Raw genomic sequence first — 20,039 nt, forward strand, 5'->3', positions numbered from 1 at the left:
ATATTAGAGTAAATTTAGAGATCATTTGTATCCCCTATTAAATTCCACTTACAAAGAGATCGTTTTGATTTCTCCAATTCAATTGTCCACACGTCAATCTTCATATCATATACCTTGCAGAAATCAAAATAACAAAAATATATAAACTTTTGAAGATTTCCCATATCTTTTTTTTCATTTGGAAATAAAATTCTTTTTATAATGCTAAAATAGACAAAATAGGAACACAGTCGCAGCACATGTCTTGGCCTATGTGATAAGATGGTCCCGAATTACGATGACAAAATCTAAATTTCGAAAGGACGGACCGATTGACTAATTTGTACTGCCCTCTTTTTCGTTTCTTTTATAATAGCTGAGGGAGAAGAAGGTGGCATAGAATTATTCCAAATCGTTGACCATATAATACTGAAATTCCGTTTGTTGAGACTCGAGACCCATATGTGAACAAGAAATCCGAGATTTGACCTGCTCTATTTTGCCTTTCTAAACGGAAGTCTCGAGGGAGGAAAAAAAGAATGATGCGTTCGCCTTCCATGCGTTGGCGAGGTCTCGCTGAGCAATTGGGACGTCCAACTCGCAAAATCTCGTGCGTTGGAATATGTTTTGTTTCTTTCCTCCTACATTTCCGTGGTTGGAATGATTCCATTTGAGATCTTACGGAAGAAACCCTAAAGTTGGTAATTAAGCTCGGGGTAACAAGGAGACGGCCGTTGTTGGATTGACCTTATGGCAAGGGTGTAGCTATGCTTTTGGCTTGGGAATCAATGGGTGTGAGTTCGATTTGATCGCTTTGAGAGTCATGACGGTGGATTGCTGTACTAATTCCCTTCCGAATAGCCAGCAAATTACGATCGTACTGCTGAATTAATCGAATAAAAAAAGACAAAAGAGAAGATATCTATAGCCTAGGCACTGGCTTATTATGAGGATTAAGCAAGAGAATTGACATTTCCTCTAAATAAATTGAGTATCGGGGCTCTGGGTTGAAGCGGAGGGATGTGTTGCACCGATACGCAGTGGTTGGAAATTCAAATTGAGATTCATCGGTGTAGGAGAAATCTGATGTTAAAATAAAGGAGAGGCGACTCGCCAGTAAACTCGCACGTGAGGAGAGATTGGTAAGCGCACATGTGAAGTGTGAATACAAAGAAGAATCCCACATGCATTATCAATGCAAATTTGACATATACATCAATGAGTTCAAAGTCCCTATTGTATTTCTCCAGCATTATGCAGGTATTAGACTTCCACGATAGTCGCTCCACAACATGTTCACACCTAATTAATGCAGTAGATCTTCAGACAAAGTGGATCATATTACATTTATACCATCTCAAGAAACTAGTCATTATCTTTGGATTATGGTATTCAATTAAGAGATAACCTCACCAAGAAAGAGAGAGTCGAAGCTCCAACATGAGTGTCTACGGTTTATGCATTTATATTGTAGTGATGGCTGGCTCCATATATGCATTCATTATTTTAACTTGTCGATGCATGTACGCCTTGCCCCCTTAATTCCCCCTGAATCTCTTTCTTCCCTAGGAGGTGGGAATACCCTATTGCTGCTTTACATCCTAAGGATTTTGAGGTCCGGACGAGACACAGGATGAAGCATTTTAAGGTCTTACTTAGGACCAAGGTGCAGATATATCTTATGTAAGTTATAATTTTGTAGGGAACTTTCACTAATGGTCGCATTATTCTGGGGGTACTTACATTTCTATCACTTTATTTTAATTTCATTCATGTAGAATACTGAATTTTAGGGTAAACTTTCGCCCACCTTGACTAAAATTAGGTGGTATTGCAATCAAGTCACTGAACATTGATTTCGATAAACTAATTTACTGAACTTTAGATTTTTTTTTTTGGCAATTCATACACTTTGATTGGAATTGAGCTAATTTTCTAGGCAAATGCCAACACGGTGGATGTGTGCGCTGATATAACGTCAACACTTGCGCCATATCAGTCCTAATAGAAAAATGGAAAAGGGTAAAAAAGGCTCCAACCTTCTTGCATAATTCCATCTTCAATGGAGGGTTGCTAACCCTTCACCCGTGACCGTAGAGGTTTGCACAACCCTCTACAAATAAATGGCAGAGAGTCACTCGACACTCTTAGTCATGGGCAAAGGGTCACGCAACCCTCCACCACCATCGCACAGGGTCGTCGCCACAGTAGTCGAGACTCGCGACCGTCTCTATCGCCACAATAAAGGGCGGCGTAGCTCTCTATGATAGTTGCAAAGAGCAATTGAACCTCTACCATTGAGAGCAGAGGGCCGACAACCCTAAGCTGGAGGTGGTAGACGGTTGCGACCCTTTGCTCCTTTTTTTTAACTTATTTTTCTCTGTTAAAGTTGATATCACGTCAAGTTGGATGTCACGTTAGTACCATGTCAGCATTAGTGAAAAATTGGCCAAATTCTTATCAAAGCGCATCAATTGCAAAAATGAAAATTAAAGTTTGTAGTTTAGTATTTGAAACCAAAATTTAGTCCATAAATACCACCTAGGTTTCACGGCCTTCAATGGAAATTTGTCCTAACTTTATAGTTTATTTATGATCAAGGAAAAAGGGTTGGACGATGAGTATGATGTAATATATCATATGAATGTCCCAGCAATTGCCTATGCTGCTTTGGAGGATGAATGAATGGTTTTGGACTTTGGAGCTCCAAGTTGCATCACATCCTGCGCCACTGCGCGTGTCATGCGACTACAACATCCTCAACATTGTCAAACTTTGGTCCCCCTATGGCGCTAACATTCACATTGCAACATCGACCATTCCAATCCTAAATTCATTAAACCACCTCCTCTCTTTTTTCCCTCAACACGGGAAAGTCATCAATGTCACATCATTAAATGCCAATAGTCAAGGAACAATCTCTCGGACAGCGGCAGCGGATGGGGCAATCTCAAACCGTTTGTGTTCAGACATCACCCCTTTCGTTCATCGCCCGTTGAGGAAGGCCGTCGAAGAGCCGCCATCCACCGGACCAAACTTATGATCCCTTAGACATTCCTCATTTTTGCCTATTATCTAGAATAAATTGATGGGCTGGGCCGAACCGTGCTCAAGGAAGAAATTACTTTATCTTGGCATGCTCATTTGGCCCTTTAAGATAGGGAGGGCCAGGGAGCCACTAAACTTATGAGCCCTTGGACATTCCTAATTTTTGCTTATTATCTAGTAATTGTAACTTTAGAAGTTCTAATGACATTACTTCAAAAATCTTGCTCAAGCCCCAAATCAAGTCTATATACTTCTATTAGTAAAAGCGAGTTTTACACTATAAATCCATATGATAAAAAGCCCTTTCATTTCCGAGAGAAAATACGTGAATTCTGCTACGAAACGCACAAATTCAAGAGAAAACATTTCGAAATCTCTATCTAAGTATAAATATCTAGTTATACGTAACGTAAAATGTGGTGGGAAATATTGTGAAATTTCGAGATATATCAATTGTACAATAAAAGTGTTGGGCTTGAGCGGGCCCAGATGGATAGGGGCTTCCAAGAAGAAGAGCCTAATCGGCCGAGCTTACCCAATCCAATTTTCATTTTTTTAAAGGGTTAATACCACGAAAAATCCCAAACTGGTACACCTGTGACAATTTTACCCCGAACTATTTTTTTACCACAAAAAATCCAAAATTGGTACACTTGTGACAATTTTACCCCGAACTATTTTTTTTACCATAAAAAATCTCACACTAATACACCTTTGACAATTTTACTCCGAACTAATTTTTTGACTACCAAAAACCCCAAACCGGTATACCTGTGAAAAAATTTACACTCCGTTAGTTTTCGTTAAATTTTACAGTTAAATTACTAAATTTGATGACACGTGATGATTGACAGGTGTACCAGTTTGGGATTTTTCGTGGCCATTTCGCATCTCATCTCCCCACTGTACTGCAGTACCGTCTCCTCACCTGCTCTGCTCCCGAAGAAGGAGGAAACCGTTGCGTTTTTGAGACGAAAAAGAAGGTAAAATTCATGTAGAATCTCATCAGCTTTCTTGAAACCCTCAGGCCTGTTTCTCCATATCTAATTTTACTTTTGATCGACTGATTTGCTGCTTAAAAATGAAGGGGAATTGGGTGCAGTTTTCCGTTTAGGAATTCGGGTTTTCGTCCAATTGTTTTTTGGTAGGAGCTTTGTATGTTGATGGCGTGGTGAGTTTGCTCAACACGGAGATAGAGGATGGACACTCCGATCTGTTTGGAAATAACGAGGGCAGCACAATTCGCAGGCAGCAGAAAAACTCGTGATGTTGTAATGCAGACTACTTGCAAGGACATCACTGGTTTTTGCAGCAGAACATGCAACTCTACAACCCCCAGCTCTTGTTCTAGGAAAACTTGATGCCAAAAGGGACTGCAGGTAATTAAGTTTCCTACTAATTCCATTCATTAGCCGATTGCTTGTCACCAAAATCAACGAGAACGAGTAAAGACGTCGCTTGATTTTTTATCTTGTGTTGCAAAGTGGCAAATTCTCATATCAAACCAAATCAATCTTGCAATGTGAATGGATCATGAGAGGCATTTTCCAAAGGCGAAATCTGGTAGCAAGTTTTCAAAGGGAATCAATTAAAGAGTAGAGAGAAAGAGAAGATGAGGGAAACATGTGAACTTTTGCTGCTTATTATGTCCCTTTGCTTAAGCATATGTCGATGTTCGCTTGATGATCATTTGGCACTGCAGTACAAACCACAGTACCGATGTCCTATTGTCTGAGACTTTTTTGCTTTGGGCTGGTGATAGAACCAATAGCATTTAGCGTGCACAAAGACCATGCTGCCACGGATATCAACGGAGGTTTCTTATTGAGAACTCATGACGTGGTTCTTCAACAAGATCACAATCTTTTCTGGTAAATACAAATAGGCAATGTTGTCACGTCGCTCACCAAATTGCCATCGTAGCTATAGCTACAAAACATAATCATACAAACAAAACACTTAAAACAAGATGCACAAAGTAGGTCGATTGATTCAAGGCTTGGCTCTCTTCGGTAATGTCCTGTTATATAGGATATCAAAACACCTACTGCATAGTAAGTGAACCACTCAAGGTAATCAGATTGTTTGGTAAACGCCAGAGTCACTACTACGCAAGGGGTTTAATGAACATTTGTAGGTGGTGCTTGTTCTGCAGCATTGAAAAACTGCAGGGTTTGTTCTGCCTGCAGAGAGTAGAGAACCAATTCGTACTTTTGTGGCCCCAAAACTGAAAAGCGATATTGACCATGTACATGCAGGGGCAATATTGTCATCTGGGTTCACAGCACCAAATCATCCTATATGAAACGAAAGCAAAATAAGAACAAAGTTCCAATGAAAGGAAGCCAGGGATCATATTAATTCTCTCTTTGACCCTTTTGTTTTCTTCTTTAAATAAATGTTCTTTCTATTTCTCCATTGTCTTACCCCTGAACATTGAGTTTGATTTCTTTTGTCATTTTGGATTTATTTGGCAGCTTCAAGGATATAGAGGCACAATATGTGTGTGAAATCAACTTTTCAAGTTTGTTTAGGACTAATTATCCATAGCAGATATGTGTCTAATTATGTAGTGTTCTAGATTTTTTCACAGCATCATGTTTGGGGATATGAGTACGAAATGATGGTTTTTGCAAGGTCGTTGCGCATTGTCAAAGAGAGTCGTGTAACAAAGAAGAACGATTTATGCATATATATCTGGTTCTACCTAGCACTAGAGGTGAAGGCTTCCTTATCCACCCTTAGATAGGCCCAAATCCAGGCGATACTTGGGCATGGCAGGACGAAAGGCAAATCGACAAGTCTGGTTTCCAATAAGATTGGTACATGCATCTTCCGAAGCATCAACGGGGTCCTTTAACTATAGGGTTAATACCACCAAAAATCCTAAACTGATACATGTATGACAATTTTAGCCCGAACTTTTTTTTGACCACCAAAAACCTCAAACTGGTACACCTGTGACAATATTACCCCAAACTTTTTTTTTACCACAAAAAACCCCAAATTAGTACACCTGTAACAATTTTACTCCAAACTGGTAAACCCGTGACAAATTTACCCTAAACTATTTTTTTTATCACGAAAAACCTCAAACTGGTACACCTGTGACAATTTTACCCCGAACTAATAATTTTTTATTTTTATTTTTTATTTTTTCGAATTTTTTTATTTTTTCTTTTCATTTTTTTTTCTTCATCTTCAACCCCTGGCCGGTCGCCGGACCGGCGACCGGCCAAAGGCGGAAGCCGGCGAGGTTGGCCCCTCCGGCCGCTGGTGAGGCTCGACCTCGCAGGCGCGAGCGAGGGCAACCCTCGCCAGCGTCGGGCGAGGGCCGACCCTCGCCGGCGTTGGCCCTCCCTCCCGGCCGTGGTGAGGCTCGACCTCGCCGGCGTCGAGGCGAGGCCGCCCTCGCCGGCGTCGGGCGAGGGCCGCCCTCGCCGGCGTCCCGGGCGAGCCGCCCTCGCCGACTCGAGCAAGGGTTGCCCTCGCCCACCCAGGCAAGGGCTGGCCTCGCCCACCCAGGCGAGGGCAGCCCTCGCCCGACGTAGGCGAGGGTCGCCCTCGCTAGATCCGGCGAGGGTAGCCCTCGCTCGACTCAGGCAAGGGTCGCCCTCGCCCGACGCCGGCGAGGGCGGCCCTCGCCAGCAACCGGCGGGGCCGACCTCGCCGGCTTCCGCCTCTGGCCGGTCCGGCGACCAGCCAGAGGTTGAAGATGAAGAAAAAAAAACAAAAGAAAAAACAAAAAAATTAATAAAAATTCGAAAAAATAAAAAAAAAATATTAAAATTTTAGTTCATGGTAAAATTGTCACATGTGTACCAGTTTGGGGTTTTTTGTGGTATGTTCAGGGTAAAATTGTCACAAGTGTACCAGTTTGGGGTTTTTTGGGGTATGTTCGGGGTAAAATTGTCACATGTGTACCAGTTTGGGGTTTTTGATGGTAAAAAAAAAAGTTCGGGGTAAAATTGCCACATATGTACCAGTTTAAGGTTTTTGGTGGTATTAACCCTTAACTATATCTGTGATCAGAGGCATCCTTCGCTTAAAATTTATATCTGTTCGCGATTTCAATATGTAGATTTTGAAGCATTCTTCGCTTCATTCAGCTGGAAGTTTCCCTTGGAGAATCGCGGGAACAATGGTGAGGTTCATTAAACAGTTTTCATTCTCTCAACCTACTATCAGGGAAATGATCAGCCAATGTTGAGTAATGTTGTTAGCTGACTCTTTCTGTTTTCTTTTGCCGGTGGGAATCTATGTTAATCAAATGCAAACACTATCGCTAATCTGTGAAAAATAGTTTCTTTTCTGCAACCCCAACTATGTTCTAGAAAAACCTAGTCAAGATGAAGCGAATAAATTTCCAACTAACACCATTCAACAGCTCGATATGTACGAAAAATGTTTCTGTCCCTTTAAATCAATTTGTGGATAGCCATAGGTTGATATTTGATAAAAATCTGTATTTTCTGGAGCAAGATGAAGCGAATCACCTAATTACATGTCCTATTTCCTGAGTAAAAACTAGCATCTCTATGCAAAGACAAACACGAAGTACTTTCAGAAGGTGAACTTTCCCATTCAAAAATGAAAAGTTAATAGAGGAGGATTGGAACTTTTTTCATTGATACTTTTCATCTTTAATAATGAACGCCTGAGGAAATATCAATAAATATGGGCAAAGACTTTTATTAGAAACGGCTAAAAAGTTCTTGAACCGGAACAATTTCTGTTATTTGAATACTTAATTTGTATTTCGTCACATTACTTAATGACTGAAATTTTCAAGGTCAACACAAAAGTCACTCACCAAATGCCATTCTGAATCACAGCTACACCATATGATCACCTATACACACAGGCACAAAAGCTTCGAGTAAATTACCAAAGGTATGTTGACAAAGATTCAAACTAAATCTCTCTCTCTCCCCCTGTGATTTCCCATTAGAAGATATCAAAAACAATCTGCATAACAAATACAACACGCCACTACAACATTGACTTGTCAAGGACATTTGCATTCGAACAAAAAAAAAAAAAGGAAATTTGCATTGATGCTTGGTGGGTGTTTCACAGAGAAAACTGCATTAATGTAAAAAAAAATACCTTTCTTGGCTCTGCTCGGACTTCACAGCGATCCACATCCGTCGTAGCACTAAAAATGGAAAAAAAGGCACTGACCATGCACATGCAGGGGTAAAACTCCCATTGAGGTTCGCAGTACTAAGCAATCTCCTCTCTGAAAAAGCTCAGAAGAACAAGAAACGAAGACAAAAAGCCTTAGAACACAGACCCGGAAAAACTCTCAGCCATTTTCAACCTCGAAGTTGCGAGGTAAGGGCCTTCGTTACAAGCTTTTTTCTGGGTAAAACTTTAGCTGCGTACGCGTTGCTTGTGGCTTCATGATCTTCTTGTTCTTTCACGGCTTTGCCATCTCCTCGTCATCTTTTGAGTCTTTGCAAAAAGGTCTCATTTTTACTGGCCTTGTTCGTTTATTTTCGACTTTATCTTGGTGTGTTAGAATTTTTCTCCGTTGAAACACGTGCTCAGGCTCTTACTAGTGATTATCTTGCTAAAGTTTCAATCTTTCCCCTGAACCGGTGAATGGGGTTGCTGTCACTTTCGTTTCGAAAGCCTGTTTTAACAAAGTGAATTAAGGAATTTCTGATGACAGGAGCTGGTTATGTGATCAGTTCTTGAATTTTAGCATTATGCGGTTGAGTTTTATGTTGTCCTGTGATGGCTTTTTTTCCTACCAGGACACTAAGCTGCTAAATCACGAGCACTATGGAGAAGGGGAAGCAAGTCATGGGAAATGGAGTTTCGGGTGAGAAGGCAGTGAAGAAGAAAAACCTGACCCCATACCCTGTCGAACCTAATAGTTCGGGTAAAGGTTTGCCTTATGCTCCCGCAGATTGGCCAAATCCTGGCGATACTTGGCGGTGGTGGGTCGGCAAGAGGACCACTTCGTCTGGTTTCTATAAGGACAGGGTCGTACGTATTCCGAAGCGTCTCCGTGCCTATGGCGTTAAACGCACCTATAGCAAGTCTTCGCTCGAACGCTACATCTCTGTGCAGTTTCCGGACGCAGATATTGATGAGTTCTTTGCTTCTTTTAGCTGGATGATTCCCTCTACGGAACATCGCTGGAGCGAAGGTGAGGATTAAAGTCTTACATTGTTTTGGTTATCTTGTTACTGTCCTGTCATTCAATTCGGAAGTCCAATGTTTCAGAACGTGGAAGGTCTTTTATGGTCATAATGTTTGTTTAAGCTCTAGTTTGCGATCACTTGGCTGTTCATCTCTTTGGTGAGTTATGGCTTTGACATTGATTCAAAGGTAATGATTAGGAGGTTTGATCTTTATGCGATAGAAGATGCTACAGAAAATAGAAAATTTAGACGAGTCTAAGGGAGCATGAAAAGTTCAGAAATGCCCGATATGTTGGACCAAGTTTTAGTAAATTTAATCACAAAGGAGAAGGATGAGTCCTGCTTGGGGTTTAGAAGACAATAAGATGACAGAGTGCAAGCTACTCACAGAAATGATTAATCCTCTCCTATTACAATCTTATGTATACATTTTGCTATCTGCATTGAGAACACCAAATATGTGGAGTTTCAAAATACTTCAAGGGACCTGCTATTTCCGAAAAGGGAATTTAGTCAAGTAAATGAAAGTTTCCTCTTTGTTAAACTATGCCATCTGTAATCAAGGTAACTGCTAGTACAAATCACTAAGGCTCAGAAAATTTAAGGACTCGGTCATTAGCCACTTTTGATGGAAAACCCATTTGCTATATTCTCAGAGGTAATAGAGCTTATTTATGTATTCTGGTTTAATAACTTTGTTATCGGAGAAGTGTATACCAGTTGCCATGTCCGAGACAAGCAAAATTTAAGATACCGCTCGACTTCTTGGTTGTCCTAGTTATTTTTGGATCACTCTGATATGCAGATTTGCATCCAGATCTCTTATCAAAGGTGCCACTGGTTGCATCTAAGAGGAATAAAGAAGCCCCCTGGAATTCCAAGATGATGAAAAAAGCAAGACCAGCTACGTCACAAGCCTTTCCCAGGCGCAGTACCCGACAATCTAAAAAAATACCAGCTCAAAACAACACTAGAAGTGAAGAGTCTGTAATTGACTTGTGTTACCTAACGGATGATAGTACAAGTGATGGAAGTGGATATTCAAAATGTGGCTCCGAGCCGCAGATTGATCTTGAGGACGTTGCTCCTGACCAAAGTATTGGTTCTAGCTGCTACGCATCCAAGGATTTTGAGGCACAAGATGTGCAAAATGTCCAGGAACCCTATGCTCAATTTTGTGAAGAAGATGTTGATGACTTTCTAAAGTCTGTGGAACATATTCTTTCTCAGCACAATGATGAAGCTCAGGTGCGGACTCCTTCCACTTGTGTAGGTTCTGATATCGCAGAGGAAATGTCTACTCACCGCAAGAAGCTTTCTTCCATTCTTGCCCTGGATTTCTCATGCATGCTGTCCTCAGAGTACCTAGAGCAGATCACTTTTTTGGTAGAGAAGCTCATGGCCGATCCCATCTTGACTGTCGATCAACTGCTTAAGTTGAAGTTGGTCGAAGAAATCCCCAAAGCAGGCAAGGTTTTTCAGCGCACTAAGGGACTTGCTGACCAGGCTTCCAATTTTTTCGGAGAACTTCAGGCCATGAAGGACAAGGTTTCTTCCATCAAGAGAGAGTTCAGTGAGCTGAAGAAGGGAGCAGGAGAATTGCAGTCTCAGATAGATTCCAAGTCATCTCTTGTGCGAGAAATAGACGAACAAATTGTGCAGCTTCAATCTAGGAAAGCTGAACTTACTCATGACCTCAAGTCGACGAATGAGGCGAAAGTGCAGGTGGTTGCTGAGCAGAAGATCATGGCGAACTCTATATCAGCTGTCATGCGAGAGATCCAGACTGCCAGTGCTGAAATCCCAGTATGGGAAATGAAGAAGAAAAATGCTGAAAAGCGAATGGCTGAGATCCTCGCCAGGTATGCACCTCTCAAAGGTTTGTCCTTTGAGAAATCCGGCTGAAATTGATCACTCGCACCACAGCCAATGATTTCAGCGTTAACCCTGCTTCGTAGCTTGTGTTTCATTCCTTACTTTGGAACTTTCTCAGTGTTTTCTCGAATTGATGTGGATATAAAAGCTTAGTTCAGTCCGATTAATAGGGTCACCGGTTGTGTAATCTGAATTGCTAGTATTAATGGAAAGAGCTACTAGTTAAAACTCAATGTGAATCACAATTCACAGCTCATCACTCAAAATCGTCTCTGTTTGACTACTTAGTCACTATTTCGGCACTTCTCATGCTGTTGCAAACAACAGCATGCACATTGTAGCTCGAAGTATCAGTCGATTAATGCACAAGAAAGGGATACAATCCAATGTGGCTGGCCATGGAATGTGATTCATTGGCTCGAGTCACCAGTTTGTGACAAGTCTTGCTTATCACGGACCATGAATTCTAATAATTCGGCTTATCGATCTTGTAATGCATGACTCTCCTACAACTTGCTAGCCTTTGAACTTGAAAACTCTTTCCACTATTTATGCAGAGAATTAGCAGAATAATGTATGATGAGACTTTTAGAGATTTCTTTTTCCTGCTTTTGTTTTTACTAAGAGCATGAACAAAATGTATCGTCACGTGAAAAAAAGAACTTTTCCTTTTATTCTAATTTGATGAAGTTTCAACATAGACAGAAAAAGACTGTTGTTTTTACAGTGTTTATGTCAAAAAATACTTTCTTTTCCTCATTTTAAAATAACTAAAACTTATGCTCACTTCACTTGACAAAATTTTTAATATCAAAGGTTTTGTTGACGAGTGCTCTCGAGGCACTTTTTAATCATTATATCTGGTTTAGAAATGTTTTAATTCCCAATACGCTGATTACACATAAGATGAAAAAAGGACAGTACATTGGAAATAACAAAGTTTCCTTGATTAGGTGTTGAATCCTAGTAAAAACAAGAGGTCGGTTTATGTCAAGGTCGCGCTGATTTCCGGTCGAACTTGCCACTGCAGCATCTCACATTTCGCGTTGTATCACAATCTCCATCCTATATTAGTTACATGTTGGTTTTGAATTTTACTAATTTTATTTTTTCTTCTATTTGTTCGACCATCTAAACTAGACTTTCCTGTTCACCGCAGCCGATTGCTCCATCGAAAATTTCGACCATCTTGGAAAGGAATCGATTAAATTTGTGATATCTAGCACGTAATAATTGATTTAGGTGAACAGGGGAGCTCGCAGAGTAATGTTCTGCATCCAAAGCTGAAAACCGCAAGAGCAACCAAGATCGAGCAAAGTTGATGTAATTCACAGTGACAGAGTCGTAGAGTCATGGTCAAGCTTGAGCTTCAAGCTGCTTCTGCAGAGCTGAAGCGTAAATTCTGGTAGAATTCATCAGCTTTCTTGAAACTCTGGGCTGTTTCTTGATGATCATCTTTTGTTTCTTTTCTGGTGAGAGGGTGATTTCGACCGACTAATTGACCATTGACGCTTGTCATGATAGCGCTGACAGATTTTGAGTATTTTAACTGTCAGTTCCTACTTATTAAGTAGGGTTAATACAACGAAAAATCATAAATCGGTCCATCTGTGATAATTTTATTCCGAATTATTTTTTTGATCATAAAAAACTTCAAATCGGTACACTTGTGATAATTTTACCCGAACTATTTTTTTGATCATCAAAAACCATACACTGGTACACCTGTGATAATTTTACCCCGAACTAATTTTTTTACCACCAAAAACCCCAAACTTGTACTCCTGTAACAAATTTACCCTCCGTTAGTTTCCGTTAAATTTTACTATCAAATTGTTAAGTTTAATGACACCTGATAGTTGATAGGTGTACCAGTTTGAAATTTTTTGTGGCCATGTCGCATCTCCTCTCCCCACTGTACTGTAGCACCGTCTCCTCACCTGCTCTCTTGAAACCCTTAGGCCTGTTTCTCCATATCTAATTTTGCTCTTGATCGACTGATTTGCTGCTTAAAAACGAAGGGGAATTGGGTGCATTTTTCCGTTTAGGAATTCGGGTTTTCGTCCATTTTTTTTTAGCAGGAGCTTTGTATGTTGAGGGCATGGTGAATTTGCTCAACACGGAGATAGGGGATGGACACTCCGATCTGTTTGGAAATAACAAGGGCAACACAATTCGCAGGTAGCAGAAAAACTCGTGATGTTGCAATGCAGACTACTTGCAAGGACGTCACTGGTTTTTGCAGCAGAACATGCAACTCTGCAACCCCCAGCTCTTGTTCTAGGAAAACCTGATGCCAAAAGGGACTGCAGGTAATTAAGTTTCCTACTAATTCCATTCATTAGCCGATTGCTTGTCACCAAAATCAACAAGAACGAGAGATAAAGACGTCGCTTGATTTTTTATCTCGTGTTGCAAAGTGGCAAATTCTCATATCAGACCAAATCAATTTTGCAATGTGAATGGATCATGAGAGGCATTTTCCGAAGGCGAAATCTGGTAGCCAGTTTTCAAAGGGAATCAATTAAAGAGCAGAGAGAAAGAGAAGATGAGGGAAACATGTGAACTTTTTCTGCTTATTATGTCCCTTTGCTTAAGCATATGCCGACGTTCGATATGAAAAGCGGCATTTTGCTTGATGATCATTTGGCACTACAGTACAGACCACAGTACCGATGTCCTATTGTCTGAGACTTTTTTGTTTTGGGTTGATGATAGAACCAATAGCATTTAGCATGCACAAAGACTATGTTGCCGCGAATATCAACGGAGGTTTCTTATTGAGAACTCATGACGTGGTTCTTCAACAAGATGACAATCTTTTCTGATAAATACAAATAGGCAATTTTGTCGCGCCGCTCGCCAAATTCCCATCTTAGCTCTAGTTACAAAACATAATCATACAAACAAAACACTTAAAACAAGATGCACAAAGTAGGTCGATTGATTCAAGGCTTGGCTCTCTTCGGTAATGTCCTGTTATATAGGATATCAAGACACCTACTGCATCGTAAGTGCATCACTCAAGGTAATCAGATTGTTTGGTAAACGCCACAGTCGCTACTACGCAAGGGGTTTAATGAACATTTGTAGGTGGTGCTTGTTCTGCAGCATTGAAAAACTGCAGGGTTTGTTCTTAGTAAACCCCAAACTGATACACTTGTGACAATTTTACATTGAATTATTTTTTTGACCATCAAAAACCCCACACTGGTACATTTGTAATAATTTTACCCGAACTAATTTTTTGATCACCAAAAACCCTCAAACTGATACACCCGTGACAAATTTACCCTCCGTTAGTTTCCGTTAAATTTTACCGTCAAATTGCTAAGTTTGATGACACGTGGCAGTTGACAGGTGTACCAGTTTGGGGTTTTACCTCACTGTTTGTCGTAAGTTTATCAATTTGTGATTTTTCGTGATATTTCGTGATATTAATCCAATTTAACGGACACTAACGGAGGGTAAATTTGTCACAAATGTACCAGTTTTGGATTTTTAGTGGTCAAAATATTAGTTTTGGGTAAAATTGTCACAAGTGTACAAGTTTGAGGTTTTTGGTGATCAAAAAATTAGTTTGGGGTAAAATTGTCACAGGTATACAAGTTTGAGGTTTTTGGTGATAAAAAAATTAGTTCGGGGTAAAATTATCACAAGTGTACCAGTGTGGGGTTTTTGGTGGTCAAAAAAATAGTTCGGAGTAAATTTATCACGGGTGTACCAGTTTAGGATTTTTTATTATCAAAAAAATTAGTTTGGGATAAAATTATCACATATATATACCAATTTGAAAATTTTCGTGGTATTAACCATTTTGTTAATTATGGGCCGCTGGCTCCATTAGGGGTGTGCAAAAAACCCAGGACCGCCCAGAACCACCCGGGACCGGACCGGAACCGGTGGTTCCCAAGGGGACCGGTCCGATTCCCGATTCCAATTTTTTGGAACCGGTGGGTATCGGTCCGGTTCCCGGTTCCCGGTGTGGAACCGCCCACCCGCTCACCCGGACCGGGCCGGTAATATAATAATAATATATTTATTTTTTAAAATTTTAATTAAAAAAATCTAACCAAAAAAAAAATTTAAAAAAAAGAAAAACGTAACTAGACACTCATAACTCTCTGCTCTTTTATCTCTGGACACTCATTTGATGGGTACCCACTTGATTTATGGATGATGTGGTTAATAGAACCGATCATAGTATAGGAATTGTATGGAAAGTTATGTTCTTTTCTTTTTGTTCCGTTGATCCGATGTTGGTCCACATATTTTTTTTTTATTTGTCCAGGAAAACTTGGTGGGACCGGTTCCATGGACCCGCCCGGGAACCGGACCGGCGGTCCGGTCCGGTTCCCGGGCGGGTCCATGGAACCGACGGGCGGTCCTCGGTTCCAAAATTGAGGACCAACACTGTGCGGGTTGGTTTTAGGATTAGAGGGTGGATCGGCCCAACCCGGATCATGCTCACCCCTAGGCTCCATTATAACAGAAGTACTTTCGAAACTTGTCCAAAGTGACGGAGGTGACCTTCAATCTTGTCAATCGGACAGCCCCTAACCAGTTTAGATATGCAAAATCTAAGTACAATCTTACATTGGTTTGGTTGACCAAAGCCGTGACCATTGACCACTTCTTAAAAGAGAGAATAGCTCAAGACGCAATCTCTACATGTGTGCTCTTTTTGTTTTTATTTACGGGCGTGATAAATCGGAACGAGTTCAAAAAGGTACAAAGCAAACTCACGGGGTTGAGAGATGGAAGGAAGGCGCGTAACGAGCCCCACATGGCAAATGTTCGTGCGTTGCTCTTTGGCTTGTAAGCTTTCTTTTTAATCAACCGTTCAAGTTTTGATTTTGACTCTCTCTTTTTGTTTTAGGGCGTCGACCGATTAAATTTTCGATGACTTTTCTTTGGTAATTTAATCATTGAATTACCATTAACCCATTGTAGGCCCTTTCTCGTTTCTACCCCATTTTTAGATTGTTTCTCGGCGGCTTAATATTTTTGAAGAAATAATTCTTTTTTCACATTATACCGAAGCGCGGTTCGAACTTAACACTATATCTTATGATTTAGTTCCCTTGAAAAACAAAAACAGAGAAAGGAAATTGATAGGTAATACTACTATCATATGTACTATGTAGTGAAGAGATGGCTAAGATCAAGAGTCAAGGAGGAACTTTTAGGAAAGTTCATCTGGAAAAGAAAATGTTTCATACTAGTGAATTCGGGTCCATAATCATGGGTTCCAGCGTACGAGATCTCGGTGACGAAAACTATAGGAGGTTGTATGGGCGAGATCTACGACCGAAAAAAGTATTCATTCGCAACATTTTAAAAATTCTCTATTTTTAGAAAAGATATGTTGACATAATGGGTTTTATCTTTGCTACACTATGTTTGTCATTAATGGGAAATGCATTAAGTACAGTTGTTCGCTTAACCAAAAAAAGCATAAGAATCAATTGCTAGAGCTGCAAATATTTTCATCAATTGTTTGAAGTATATGCAGACTTTCCATCCAAATGAACTCTTTGTGTTGTCTATACCTGTGTTTTAGGAAAAGAGAACAGAAATAATTAGTTTATTATCGAATTTATGGGTTTTTATAGAATGAGGTCCACAATAAAAATATTTTACTCTTTTAGTCTATGTACTGAGGAAATATGAGTTTTTGATTTGTTTCAACTAATTATCTAAAGACCAATGTCGGCTTTTTCAATCGAGATGATCAACGCCAGAACTCACAATTTCAATTTGAACTGCGATGAATAAAGTGTTGTCCAAATATATAGAACATAATTTTAGTTTATCACGCTCTCGTAATGTCACAAACACGTGCGTAACCCGAGTTGATGCTAGTAAAAAATTTAAGGAGTCGACAATCGTAAGAAACAGTAGGTAACCTTCTTGTTATCCGATATATTTTCATCCTTTTTTTTTATATCTAGGGTTCCAAATTAACAAATTGGGTCATGTCAATCACAGTGATTTGTCTACTTATTAGTAGCATGACTAAGAATGGACATGCCTGCATGAGTAGAGATGGAGGAGCTTCTTACTAATCTGGTCCCGACATATACTCCTGCGTGCTTCTACTTTCTTAGAAAACACTACTTGTGAAAAATAGGTGGATTATGATAAAAGTGGGTAGAAGGAGGCTGTCAAAACTAGGATGAGCAGAGCACATCACATGCTTGAAAGTTGGAGAAAATCTGTCGGTGAAAATGTTGATCAAAATGGCCTTTTAGTACGCACATCACATAATTTGATTAATGATTTCAACTCTTTCAGCCTATGGGCACCACGCAGGGTAAGCGCGATTAGAACGCTCAATTTTTTTTTGGCCTGATCCCCTAAGAAAATATCGAATGTTAGGTCAAATCCTAATTCTGTTCCAAACTTTTTTTTTTCTGTCTAGAATAAACCCCAGACTTTAGGTCAAGTCCCAAATCTGCCATAAAATTTTATTTGTCTAAAAAAAAAAGTACATGAACTTTAACTCTAGTCTCAAATATGTCCCGAACTTTTTTTGTCTAAAAGAAGTTACCAAGTTTGAATCTAATCTCATATATGCCCCCCATTAACCCTTTGCCCGAAAATCTTCATTAGTTGTTGACGTGCCATTTTCACATCAACAATGTGAGGTGGAAAATTATCTCCCAAATGAAACTGTTCTTTGATATAAAAATTAAAGAAATTAGGAATGACTAATGACGATTTTTGGGCAGAGTGCTAATAGAAGTAGAATTGGGACTAGATTTAAAATTGGCGATATTTTTTTTTAACAAACAAAAGTTCAAGGTAGATATGAGACTGAATCAAGTTGGGGGGTTTTCTTTAGACAAACGAAAGTTCGGGGCGGATATGGATTGGATCTAAAGTTATGAGTATTTTTTTTTAAAACAAAAAATGAGTCAAGAACGGAATTGGAACTAAATCTAGAGTTGAGGTTTTTTCTTTTGGATTAGGCTACTTATTTTTTGCGCATAGGGTTTTGTTTTTATTTTATTTTTTCTCTAGTCCGAAACCCTTGACCGATGCTTCCCGTTCAAAGATGTTGCTCGTTTCGGCACATGATATCAGAACCTCCATCCTATTTTTCTGCACATCTTCTCGACAGTAACGTATCGAGGCCGCCCATCCAATTCGTGCGCAGCGAGAGCGTTAAGAATACGATATCTCAAACGCCTCGAAATTCAATATATTTAATTTATATGCCATCGTTTTTTTTCCACCTGATTATATATAAATCTGCCTAAGATAGTACTAAAAGGATAGGGGGAAGAGAAAGGTGAATGGAAAGGTTACGAGCAACAGGCCCGGGGATTCCCCTTGGGGGAGAAGCGTGGAGACAAAGCTCAAGAAATCAAGGGAAGCTGAGTGGGGGGGCGACAATTAGCGGATGATTAATCACGATCAATCATTCTGTCCCTCCTTTGTGTTTTGGTTTTGTCGGCTAATTAGTCACTAACACATCCCCTCCCCACCTCCACCCTTTCCTTTTGTTCTGTCTTCATTTGGTCCCAACACATGCCCCCCCCGCCTATTGAAATACTCAAATTCCTCCTTCCTTCCTCTTCACTCACACACACACACACACACTCTCTCTCTCTCTCTCTCAAAAAGAGTAAGTTTTAGGAGCGCAAGAAAAATTAAGAAATGACCATAGATGATAGACCTCACGTGGCCTGTAATATCGAATGTAATTTACGTGCCATCACGTTGAATTTAAGGTCATCATATTCACGATAAAGAACAGACGGGAGATTAAACTCGTGAGTTTGGCCAGACCCAGTAACGGCATGGATATCTTTTGGAGTATCGGAACTCGTGAATTTGGCCCAAAAATTCCGAACTAAACGGACATTATCGGTTATTGCAACGGTCCACCCGGGATAAGAAAAAGCCTGAATGCATAGCTCGATTGTTGCGCTCGTAATCAGAGCTCCTTGTGCTCCCGACTACCCATCATAATAAGATCTTGCAAATTGGTCGGGGAGACTTGGACCGAACCTTGTGATTTTTTGTGCTGAATTTCATGTAACTTTTTCTTTTTGTTGCTTGAGAGTTTTGCGCGGATTTTTTTGGTCAATCATGTGTATGACAAGGGGGGTCCATCGCCCTCCTTATCAAATTAGCACCGTGGGCCCATTCTTGCATCCCTACATATTAGAAAAGATGTAACTATTTATTAAAAAAAAAAGCATCTAATTCCACGAAATTCCGAGAGAATTAATATCGAAGTAAAATGAGTTTATTTTTGAAAAAAAAACCCTAGAAAAAAATGCTGCAGTTATTAAGAGCGTATTTAGTAACTTGCAAAATAGTGACTGATTCTATTCTTTTGTTCCCAGGAACAAAAAAAGAATAGAAATCCGTTTGATAAATTTTTTGGTCCTGGGCACAAATTTGTTCTCAAAATAAGTTTTGGAACAGAATCAAGAATAAAAAAAAGAATTGATTATTGATTCTAGGAACAAGAATCAGAAATAGAAGAGATTTTTTTTCTTTTTTGTTCTTCTTCTTTCCTGACTGACGACTGGCCACATGCCAGGGCTAGCAAGGGAGTCGCGACCTTGCCGTTGAAGGCGTCGTGGCCCTCGCCAGCGAGAGCAAGGGCTGGACCCTCGAGGCTTAGGCGAGGGCTGCCCTTGCCGCCGCCCTCGCCGACGAGGGTGACCCTCGCCTGTGGCCGGCGAGGGCCAGCCCTGGCTTGTGGCCGGTTGCCGGCCATGGCCAAGAAGGAGAAGAAGGAAAAAAAAGAAAGAAATATTAAAATATTATTAATAAAAAAAAATTTGTGTGGTTATCAAATGCATTTCTGTTCTTTTTCTATTCTAGGAATGGAAATTTTGGGCCGTTACCAAACGTCTTCAAATGCTTAGAAATTAATTTCGGGAACGGAATAAAAAAAATCATTTCTGGGTAGAAATTGTTTTCGGGAACAGAATAGTTATCAAATGCACCGTGAATCGA

At 40.1% G+C, this 20,039-nt stretch overlaps 1 protein-coding gene across 3 annotated transcripts; it reads left to right on the forward strand.

The window, feature by feature from the left end:
* The first annotated feature begins 8,250 nt into the window (after nt 1–8,250).
* LOC115677642 (uncharacterized) lies at nt 8,251–12,346 on the forward strand. Of its 3 annotated transcripts, XM_056316350.1 has the most exons (5): nt 8,251–8,364; nt 8,790–8,857; nt 8,945–9,187; nt 10,000–11,044; nt 12,217–12,346. In XM_056316350.1, the coding sequence occupies exons 2-5, from the start codon at nt 8,818–8,820 to the stop codon at nt 12,263–12,265; spliced, it is 1,377 nt and encodes a 458-aa protein (XP_056172325.1). In that variant the 5' UTR covers nt 8,251–8,364; nt 8,790–8,817; the 3' UTR covers nt 12,266–12,346. The 3 variants fall into 3 exon arrangements, with proteins under 3 accessions (XP_056172325.1, XP_056172323.1, XP_056172324.1); XM_056316348.1 differs by having other exon boundaries at nt 8,790–9,187; XM_056316349.1 differs by lacking the exon at nt 12,217–12,346 and having other exon boundaries at nt 8,790–9,187; nt 10,000–11,286.
* Nucleotides 12,347–20,039: the final 7,693 nt, after the last annotated feature.

The sequence above is a fragment of the Syzygium oleosum genome, unplaced genomic scaffold, assembly GCF_021117445.2.
Source record: "Syzygium oleosum isolate NSW1041296 unplaced genomic scaffold, Sole_v2.1 Sole_v2.12, whole genome shotgun sequence".
Taxonomy (NCBI): domain Eukaryota; kingdom Viridiplantae; phylum Streptophyta; class Magnoliopsida; order Myrtales; family Myrtaceae; genus Syzygium; species Syzygium oleosum.

Bases quoted from the DNA above. Each gene is read 5' to 3' on its own strand.
- LOC115677642 (XM_056316348.1), top strand. From the start codon at position 8,818: ATGGAGAAGGGGAAGCAAGTCATGGGAAATGGAGTTTCGGGTGAGAAG. The intron at 9,188-9,999 runs GTGAGGATTAAA...ATTTGCATCCAG, and splicing joins GGAACATCGCTGGAGCGAAG to ATCTCTTATCAAAGGTGCCA. The intron at 11,045-12,216 runs GTATGCACCTCT...TGTTCACCGCAG, and splicing joins ATGGCTGAGATCCTCGCCAG to CCGATTGCTCCATCGAAAAT.